The sequence below is a fragment of the Sinocyclocheilus grahami genome, unplaced genomic scaffold (assembly GCF_001515645.1).
Source record: "Sinocyclocheilus grahami isolate Dianchi unplaced genomic scaffold, SAMN03320097.WGS_v1.1 scaffold44.1, whole genome shotgun sequence".
Taxonomy (NCBI): Eukaryota; Metazoa; Chordata; class Actinopteri; order Cypriniformes; family Cyprinidae; genus Sinocyclocheilus; species Sinocyclocheilus grahami.
The window spans coordinates 608316-619639 of record NW_015505223.1 but is presented as its reverse complement, the minus strand read 5'-3'; the positions used below and the strand labels follow the sequence as shown (position 1 = coordinate 619639).

General features: G+C 36.4%; 1 protein-coding gene across 1 annotated transcript in view; it reads right to left on the bottom strand.

Annotated features, from left to right (window-relative positions):
• Positions 1 to 4330: 4330 nt before the first annotated feature.
• Positions 4331 to 11324, bottom strand: part of LOC107582382 (transketolase-like) — a 24031-nt gene continuing 17037 nt past the window's right edge. Inside the window, exons 10-14 of the mRNA XM_016268193.1 lie at positions 9770 to 9900; positions 7709 to 7792; positions 7424 to 7517; positions 6703 to 6825; positions 4331 to 4814 (exon numbers count right to left, since the gene is read on the bottom strand). Of these exons, the coding sequence (XP_016123679.1) occupies positions 4627 to 4814; positions 6703 to 6825; positions 7424 to 7517; positions 7709 to 7792; positions 9770 to 9900 (620 nt within the window). The 3' untranslated portion in view covers positions 4331 to 4626. The remainder of the gene's footprint in view (positions 4815 to 6702; positions 6826 to 7423; positions 7518 to 7708; positions 7793 to 9769; positions 9901 to 11324) is intronic.

Genomic DNA, 11324 nt, shown 5'->3' with positions numbered 1-11324 from the left:
GATGTGGCTTACTGAAACTATTATTTATGTTCATTCTTATCTGAATTTTATCCATAAACTCTTACACATGAAAAAAAAACACACTTTCAAAAATTGTTTGAAGTTTATTTAATGACAAAAAAAAATGTTTTTTAAGTACCTCTATTCTATACACATGACCAATCAATCTTTGAGTCAGTCACTTATCAGCATGCATGTTTTCCAGCCGTTGTGGTGCCGTCAGTTCTTGCTGTGTTCTTCACAGTCGTTTTTGAATGTGTGGGTGCATGCTTTGGTAAGATGTTGTATTAAAACTTATGGTATAAAATGAATCAGAAAATGTCAAATGTAGCAAATATAAATGCACAACAGAGAATAGAAGCCATTAAAATGACATGTATGTTGAAAATGTATTGGAACAGGATTTGATGAACATTTAACGTTTTTCACAGGTTTGCCAGCACATACTAAAAGATGTAAGGGTCGACCTTACCACTGGAAAGGTATATCATTTTATTGTGTTCAGACGGGTTGCCCATTCTTCCAGGCCATTTGATAAACATGAAAACTGGTTTATTATTAAAGATCGATTTTTTTCTACAGATGCTATCTGGGGTTATTGTATGGCTTTCTTTGTGACAGTCCTCCATCTCAGGTCTTATCATGGTACAGTGTTAACCTCAACTTCCTAAGAGAGACATCACAAGGCTTCTTTGTTGCACTTCTTCTCAGCTCTTTTTTTTTCAAGCACAAACTGAAGCTCTTCTAGGTGGTGCTCCTCATATGTGTTGGGATATATTTAATAAATTCAGTAAATACGATACTGTTCAAAAGTTTGGGGTCAGAATTTTTTTTAATATACAAAATTACTACTTTAGTCAAAGATGCATTAAATTGAATTAAAGTGAGTGGCAGTAAAGACATCTATGATATTTCAAAAGATTTCTATTCTAAATCAATGCTGTTCTTTTGAACTTTCTATTCATCAAAGAATCCTGAAAAAAATGTATCACAGTGTCCACAAAAATATGAAGCAGCACAACTGTTTTCAGCACTGATAATATGTTTCTTGAGCGGCAAATCAGCATATTAATCTGTCGCGCATAAGAGACTTCTTTCAAAAACATTTTAAAAATCTTACTGACCCCAAGCTTTTGAACAGTATATACTGTATATATGATGCAATAATCCAAGTTTTCTGATTCTGTTGCAGTCTATACTCTGTCTTGTGGCTGTGGCCTCGCTGTGTTTGCTATAAGAGGAGCAATACGCAAATATAATTCTCTATGGTGAGAACTTTTTCTTTTATATAATTAAACTGCAGGGATTCATGATGTGTGGCACTGAAGTAGATTATTTTCTAAGGACACCCTGGAAAGACTAGTTGTTCCTGTTTTTTAAACAGGAAGATTAGAAATGCAAGGCATTACTATGACTGAACTGAAATTAATGTTCACTAAAGGTAAGAAAGAAAAAATTTTACATTTTTTTATTTTTATACTGCAATTGTGATCATTGTCGATGTCTTTTGCAGGTGTCCATTTATGTTCATGCACATTTCTTTTTTAAGTTTGTAAAGCGCTATTCACATACATATTGTTTCAAGGGAGCTTTATATCAAAGCAAATTGTCATGTTAATTCAATGTGATCTGATTTCATTTAGCACATTTCACATCTGTTGCAAAAACTGTGATTTAATATTGTTTTATTATTTGTTACCTTTTGTATTTTGCTGTTTTGTGGTTTTTATTAATAGTTATTCTACTGGTTTTTCGAAGTTGTAAATAAAACAAAGAATATTAGAGTGTTTAGAGATTTCTCTAAAAATATTTCTCGGGTCTAAAATAATAATCTCACAATTAATTCAATGCCTTTCTTTGTCATTCATTTTGAAATGTACTAGTAATTTCTGAGTGAAAATTGTTTCTACACCATTTTTCGGTGTATAATACATTCTATGTAAATGTTGTTTGTTTTTGCTTAAAATTAAAACAATAGTTTAGTATTGTATTTCATCTTACAAACAAATGAATTATTCTTATTTGTTTAAATATACAACAGTTTCTCTTTACAACATACAGTGTGACAACATGCCCCAATAGTGGCAAGTATATGTTTTAAATGACCTGTTCAGTAATAACGGCAAGTGACTTTAAAAAAATAAACCCACTCTGAAAAATATTCAGTAAAGTGTGTGACAACTAGCCCCGGTCTCCCCTATTAGAGTGAATAAAACAGGCAACACAAACATGATGTCTCAAATTCAAATGCAGAGGGTTTTAATCAATGACTTGTTGAGTTACAACGAAAAATAACAGAGGAAGTGTTTGTTGTAGGTTCATAGTTCAGGTCTAACAGCACGTTCCAGTGACACTGATGGTTTCATCCATCTCTCTCATCTTCTCTGGCCAGAAAAGAACCATGTTTCATGCTCATAACACTACAAAATGCTACTCCATCTTTGTAAATACTGAGATTATACTACAAACAGTTTCACAGAAGACAACCATTTACTACTTTACTGAAGCACCCTGCAGACATTCTCATTTGATTATCGGTTTAAAGACTAAACTCTACGAATGTAACATCAAATCGTTTTTTTTTTTTTTGCACAGGTAGGCCTATCTGTTCCCGTGAAATCCAGCCCCGCCCGGTCGTCATAGCAAAACAGTAACAATATAAAAAGTATTAAAATATAATGTCACAAACAGTTTTATTGTTGGGTCTTATCAAATGACAGTTAAAAACACGAGTGTCACGTTGTACAGCATATCGATGTTTTCTGAGGTGATAGTGTAAATACGTTTTAGCGTCGCTATAAGCTTTCAACTTTAATTTTCAAATCAACATAAAATCATACATTTGTCTTTTCATAATCTAATTAATACCAGGTGGACAAAATCAAGTCCCTGCCTATAAATTTTCATCCTGTTTCATTCAAAATATGTCACTTTATGCAAGTAAAAATGGTTGTAAATATGGTTTAATGTTGATTTTACACTATTAGTACAAGAAAAGAGCTAGAAAAAGACTACTGTATGTGTATTTGTATGTACACTAGCATTCAAAAGTCTGAGGTCGGTAAAATTTATAAAATATTTTTGAAAGAAGTCTCTTCTGCTCACTAAGGCTGCATTTATTTGATCAAAAATACAGTAAAAACAGTAATATTGTGAAATATTATTACAATTTAAAAGAACAGTTTTCTATTTAAATATAATTTAAAATGTAGGCTACTTTATTCCTGTGAAGCAAAGCAGAATTTTCAACATCATTACTCCAGTCTTCAGTGTCACATGATCCTTCAGAAATCATTCTGGGGTGCGTTTCCCAAAAGCATCGTTAGCTAACTATGGTGGTTCGTTCCATTGAACTCTATTGTTAACGACGGAACTTGCGACCATAGTTGCTTTTGGGAAACGCACCCCTGATTAGGTAAGATGCTGATTTGATGCTCAAGAAACATTTCTAACTGTCAATGCTGAAAACAGTTGTGCAGCTTAATATTTTTGCATATTCATTTTTCATGATGAATATGAAGTTCAAAAGAACATCATTTATTTGAAACAAATCTTATGTAACATTATAAATGGCTTAACTGTCACTTTTGATCAATTTAAGGCATCCTTGCTGAATTAAAGTATTAAAGGGGTCATATGATGCTGCTAAAAAGAACATTATTTGGTGTAATGAAATGTGTTTATGCGGTTTAAGGTTAAAAAAACACATTATTTTCCACATACTGTACATTATTGTTTCTCCTCTATGCCCCGCCTTTCTGAAAAGCGTCGATTTTTACAAAGCTCATCGGTCTGAAAAAGTGAGGTGTGCTCTGATTGGCCAGCTATACAGTGCGTTGTGATTGGCCGAATACCTCAAGCGTGTGACGGTAATGTTACGTCCCTTATCATATTGTGATGCCTGTGGCAACCACATGTGACGACCCCGGGCTGGACTCCGCTTCGTCCACAGTGAAATCCGATCCGGCGATCGACTGCGTGAAGTTGAAGTATTTCCTCAGCGACCAGCACGGATCAGCTCTAGGCATGACGAAGCGATATCGTCCTCTTTTGGAAGGCCAAACAAAGTAGTTTCGCTATCACAACAAAGCACACAGCGCCTTCACGACATGGCAGCGAGAATAAAAGTTACGCCTTCTTTCTTTGTGTGAAGATGTGGGAAGAGTTGCATAACGCCACCAAAATAGTGAGGTAGATATGTGGGGGCATGTTAGAATGAGCCGTTTTAGGTAGGCGTGGTTGACTCTTAACTTTTATAAAGAATATCTCTTTGGATTTGAGACTTTAGTGTTTGCAACTTTACAGATCTTCTTTATGCACCAAGAGCTTGGAACACTCCAAAGAGAAAGGAAAAATTTTAATCGCATCATATGACCCCTTTAATTAAAAAATCTGACCCCAATCTATTGAATATTAGTGTATTTGTAAGGAAAAAAATGGAATGTGAACATTACTTCAAATTGTACACCACGTACCTCACATTACTATTATACTCACACGGGTCATTCACAGTGAACAAGGTGGAGGGAGGGGCCACGATCTGAAGAAGAGGAAGTCATGTGACAGTGTTTGTGGAGCTGGTTATTCGATTGATTTGGGGGAGTGGGCGGGGCAAAGCAAACAGGTTCACTTGGCATTGGCCGAGCTGCTGAGCATCTTCCTGACCACCTGTGTGATGGAGTCGCGGTCGATGCCGTAGATTTTGAGCAGGTCGGACATTTTGCCACTTCGGGGAACGTGAGCGACTGCTAGACGCTGGAAAGTGAGGCCGGGCTCATTCACGATAGCGGAGCACACCGCCTCTCCCAGGCCACCTGCGGAATGACAGCAGGTAAAGATGGAAATGATGAGCGATTTTTAAGGAACACCCATAGACTGTATAAAAAAACACCACATAATATGACCCTACTGTACTTTCTGACGGATATTATTGAAATAGGTGTCCTGGGACATCACACCTGTCTTTGTGATGTCAGAAATATCCCAATTACAGTAAAAAATTACATGTTGGAACTTTTTCTTACTTGTAACATCATGTAAAAAAAAGACACACACACACACTTTTACAGTATCTTTCTATTCTGAAGATATATACACTACCAGCCAAAGGTTTAGAATATTTATTTATTTTTTATTTGATATGTTTTTGAAAAGAAAAAGTCTCTTCTGCTCACCAAGGCTGCATTCATTTAATCAAAAATACAGTAACAACTGTAATATTGTGAAATATTTTTACAACTTAAAATAGCTGTTTACTATTTGAATATATTTTAAAATGTTATTTATTCATGTGATGACAAAGCTGAGTTTTCAGCAGCCATTACTCCACATTTATTATTATTATCAGTGTCGAAAACAGTTGTGCTTCTCATATTTTTGTGGAAACCATGATCCAATTTTAAAGAATTCTTTGATGAATAGAAAGATCAAAAGAAAAGCATTTATTTGAAATAGAAAATAGAAATCTATTGTATTTTTGTGTTCTTTACTGTCATTTCTGACCTGTTTAATGCATCCTTGCTGAATTTAAGTATTAAATTCTTAAGAAAAAAATCCTACTGATCCCAAACCAGTGTTATTTTAGTGTTATCTATATACTATTATAATTTGTATTAATATGTTTAATTAGCTGTTATTTTTATATATTCATTTTTTTTATTTTAGTTACATTTTTTTGTAATTTTGTTGTGCCTTTGTCATTTATTTTAATATTGCTATTCAGGTTTAATTCATTTTATTCCAGTTCTATTTTTTAATTATTTCCACTTAGTAATTTTAGTGCTTTAACTTAATCTTCAATTAGTCGGCAATGCCACATTTCACATTTTTGTTTAGTTTAAGCTTTTCATTTAATATATATAGTTCAGCTTAATTATCAAAAATGTTTTAATGTCTGGCAGATGTTAGAACACCAGGTTCAATTGCTCACCTTTAAATGTTCAAAAACACTGCTGCTGATAAAAATAAAAAAAAAAGAGTTCCCAAGCTGGTTTAGTTGGTTGTGCCCAAAACCAGCAAAATAGACCATCTTAAGCTCTTTTTATCATCAAGGAAGCATATTAAACTTGATCTCCTGTTTTTAAATTAGCATTCACCTGTGCATAAAGGTCGCTGTTTGACCTTCTGCACCATGTTCTGCTTTTAAATTTCATGTATGTTTGACATCATGCCTTGGTAGACTATCCAAATCTCTTTTTATCCCCACATGCCTCTGCTTTCAACCTTGCTACGATCACACGTTCTCTCTGTCCATCCCGATCCTCTTTCTCTCCCTCAGGGCAGAGGGGATGTTTGCCTTCAGAATGATTGTGGATGTTAAACTCTCTCTCTTTCTCATCCAGCCTCACTCCTCCTCTGGCACGAAGGCAGAAATGCCAGGGCCAGGGCCACCTGTGTTATCTAGGACACAACAAGCCCCGCGGCCGTACATTTGCTTAAGGAGACCTGACAGCCCTCCGCTTCTCTGTCTTTTTTTCACCCGAATGAACAGAATGAGACACGGCTAAAAAAACACAATGCCTCTCGCTTCCCGATCCAATGACAATTTGCCAACACATCATGTTTCTTCCAGCCAGCCAATTGCACTCACGAACCGATACAGCCCTGCTTGGCTGAACGTGCTGTTCATGCTACTTGGATGTGCAGCCAGGCTGAAATATGTACTTGAGACAAGGGATAATGTGCTCTAAGCTAGAAACCCACCTTCATAATAGTGATCCTCAACGGTGACGACACGACCCCTGGTGGCACGCACATGGTCGATGATGGTTTTGGCATCCAGGGGTTTGATTGTGAAAGGATCGATCACTCTGATAAAAATCTTCTCTGGGGAATGACACACAAAGCACACATACCTGAGTCTACATTAAGCTCACACATACATCACAATAATGAAAAAATGAGAAACGTTGTACAGGAGACACACAACTTAAGTCAGTGCTAAGGATATGAAGTAGTACCTGCTGCATGAACTTTTAAATAACTCTTTACTAGATCTTATTCAGTAAAGAAAACTATGTATTACTTACATAAATGTAAAATAATACTATGACTAATATAATGCTATATATTTTACTAAACATAATCAATAAAGAGACAATGAAATCCAGCTCATTTAAAAATGACATAAACAATTAAGACTTAGGGAATCTTATAACTCACTAATTATTTTGTAGACAAAACCACTCTTGTACACAGAAAAAAATTACTGTTTTCTTTTTATATTATATTATATTATATTATTATTAAAATAGAAAAGTTATTTTTAATTGTAATAATATTTCACATTGTTACTGTTTTTGCTGTATTTTTGCAGCCTTGGTGAGCATAAGAGACTTCCTTCAAAAACATGTACAAAATTTTACTGACCCCAGCCTTTTGAACGAGATATATACTTTACAATCTCTGCTTTATTTAATTGTACCTTTTTTGAGTTGCTCAGCTGCAGCCAGAGCTTCATGGAGGGTCATTCCAGCTCCGATCACTGTAACCTGATCTTCCTTACTCTGGCACACCACCTAATCAGGTCATTTATACATTTATGGTACATTATGGTACATTCTCATATAATATTAATAATGCAGCTTAACACAGTGAATCTATAATAAATGTATGATTATTTTGAGATTGATTTAAATCTATTTAATATCTCATTTTAGTCTCATTAGAGTTTTTTTTTTACTGAATGATGATTAAGGGACAGCTTTACCTTGGCTTGGCCAACATGGAAGTCTTCATTGCTGTTGTAAATGATTGCAGTCTCTGGACGAGTGGTCCTGATGTAGCAAACCCCCTAAAGTCCAGATCCAGAAAATTGATAGAAATATGAAGAAGAAAAAACTTTTCTGATTTTTAATAGTATTATAATTCAAATTGTCTTGCTTTCAGTTAATGAGTGTGAATTTGAATTGGCCATACCTAACATGAAGCTGAATTGAAATGTACTGAATTGCAATTGAACACCTGCAATGCATTCTGGGAAATGACGTATCTACAGGGGTTGGGCAAAATAATGTGAACACCCGTTATTATAGGGGTCGATATCATTTGTGTGGGCCACACTGAAAAAAACGAATGTTGCGATTATCTTTTATTTATCTTTCTATTATGTATATATTCTTTAGGTTGAACAGTATATAGTGTATGTTGTGTTCAGCAGTGGTTAGTACAAGCACTTAGTGAACTGGGTGACTTTTTGTTTGGTGTTTTAAGAACAACAGTCGTCATGATTATGACTGCGGACACAAAGCATGGCAAGATTTCATCAGCGTAGAAGAATAGTGGATGAAAACCTAAAGTAAATGATAGGGGTCGTCGAACAATATAAGAAGTCCAAACAACACAGAACTACTGCAGAAAAGTGACAGCAAAACACAATATTCTCTTTGAAGATCCTGTTTCTTCAAAAACCGACCACAGAGAACATTAATGAACGAGCTGCTATTACTAAAACTTTAATCACAGACACCGATGATAAAATGTGATAAAGATTGAGTCGTGATCATAAAACCTGGATAGCTGAAACACCAAGATGAACTTCAACCAGCTGACTTGAAAATTATCATCCCACTGTGGGTCGTTTTGGAGAGAAGAGTGACAACCAGATTCACTCATCCAACATCTCTAAAGCAACTGGCAGATGATTTTATAGACAATATTCAGATGGAGACAATTCAAAAGTTGTCTGAATGTATTCTAACAAGGTTGGAAGCTGTATTGAATGCAAATGATGATCAAACACCTTAATGAAGAAATCTGGCCTATTTCTCAAGTGTTAAATTTTTTTTGTCCAATCACTGTACACTGTAAATGTCAATTTGTTAACTCTACTTGAAAAAATCTTGCAAAACTTACTGCCTTAGAAAAATCGAGGTAAGATTGCTCAATGCATTCAAGTTTACTCAGAAGCCAATTTATGAAAACTTGAATATATTGATAAACCCTAACAAGATTTTTCTATCTATGATTCTAAGATCGTCTTGATCAACTTAGCATTTATAGTTACAAACTTACATAAATGTCTTTGAATTGAACTCTACTTCCTTACATTGCAATTCTGCATTAAAATTAGAATTTAAAAAGCATTCTCAATTCAATTCTGAATATACGGTGGAGCAAAAAAGTATTTAGTCAGCCACCAATTGTGCAAGTTCTCCCACTTAAAAAGATGAGAGAGGCCTGTAATTTTCATCATAGGTATACCTCAACTATGAGAGACAAAATGAGAAAAAAAAATCCAGAAAATCACATTGTAGGATTTTTAAAGAATTAATTGGTAAATTCCTCGGTAAAATAAGTATTTGGTCACCTACAAACAAGCAAGAGTTCTGGCTCTCACAGACCTGTAACTTCTTATTTAAGAGGCTCCTCTGTCCTCCACACGTTACCTGTATTAATGGCATCTGTTTGATCCTTATAAATATAGTGTACATTTGAGGTATGGAGTGAAAACAGTATCAAAACCTCCTACAAATGCACGCCAGAGATCTACAGGCGTGCACACGAATCCACAAATGCACACGAGAGATCCACAACCTTAGTAGGTTGTGGATTGCTCGCGTGCATTTGTGGATTGTGTGTGGATCTCTCGCGTGGATTTGTGTGCGCGCCTGTGGATCTCTTGCATGCATTTGTAGGAGGTTTTGAGACTATTTTCACTCCATATTGATGTGTTCAAATATTTTGATTACATTTTTTTATTGGCATAAATTATTAACCAATCTGTACTGTTTGCCTACTCATAATAGTAGATACAGTATATCATGCCAACCTTTGTGTTAGCTGCAAGCTCCACAGCCTTTTCAGTAGACACAGCATCACTGGGGTAGAAAATGGTGGCAGTGGGGATGGCTCTAAAAATAGCCATGTCCTCCAGCCCCATGTGGGCCGGTCCGTCCTCTCCTGAAACACACACACACACAACACCAGCCACATACTTGCATTATTAATTTAGACCGAACAGCATTTGCATGCGACAGTCGAGCAGACAGTCAGGCAGGTGTACAGACAGTCGGACTGGCATGCAGTGTACCTGTGCTAATGGAGGGGATGCCAGGTCACCCGGAGACAGCCTCCGAGATACACAGGGGGAGGGAGAGAGGGAGAAGGGGTTGTGCTAAGAGTCGCACCACCGCCAGACCACCAGGAGAACAAAACACACATTAGAAAGACAGCTTCAGGAAAAAGGAGGGGTGAATCGCTCACAAATCTATTCCAAAACATCATCTTTAGAGTCACAGCTGCAACGTGTGAGAGAGGAGAATGGGAGGTGCTGGAAATGGGCGGGGCTTAAAAGGAATGATTTTGATTGGAGAGTGCATCTGTCTGTTAGAAAATAAATTGTAGCCTTAAAAAAAAGGAAGCACTTCTTACCGACAGACAGGCCGCAGTGGGAACCACAGAGGTTTATGTTGCTGTCTGAGATGGCGGCCATGCGGAGCTGGTCATAGGCACGGGTGAAGAAGGTCGCCAGGCCGCTGGCGAACACAACATTTCGCTCACGTGCCGCACAGCCTGTGGCAACGCTGACCTATGAGAGTTGGATATTGTTATTGTTTTTTTTGGTTCCTGATCCCACAACATTCCTGTTAAATACATGCTTTTCTTACAGATCAGACTTATGGTTTACATGTGATGGATGATAGTGGGCAAAAAACTTGAGAAAGCAAGTCTGGACTCTTTTAACATGGGCCAGCACAAGAGCAACCTAGCAACACTCCAGCCACCAACCAGTAAATCTAGTAACACTAGTAAATCTTTGAACTAAATGACATTGGTAATCTATGGGTAGATAAACCAGACATAAGTAGTTTAATAGCTCATACATCCTCATTCTTTAGTAGGTTGTAATATACTAGGGAAGAGACTCATGGAATCCACTAAACAGGAACTCCATTTTATCCTTCATATGAGAGGAATTACCAGTGTGCAGCTCACACACTACTATCATTTCCTGTTTCCTGTCTCAAATCCTCTCAATGCAAGTCATCATCTAGAACAGTGGTCACCAACATAGTAGCCCGCATTGAGTCTCTGAGTCGCCCGCCAAGCACGTTCTATGAATAGCCTAAATTAGCGTCGGCCGATAAATGATATCCTATCGAGATTATGATCAAATTTATGTTAATAATGATGATAAACTCTCTAAAAAACTAATAATTTTTACTCGGTGTTTTCAGTCTCAATATATGAGGACATGAACACATGCACTTCATCTTCAGAGCTGCTCTGAGAGAAATCAGTGGTTAAGTGGTTAAGTCAACACTGTTCCAGAACACTTCAACCCAAATATTCAGATGTGTGCAGCACATTTTATGGAGGACTGT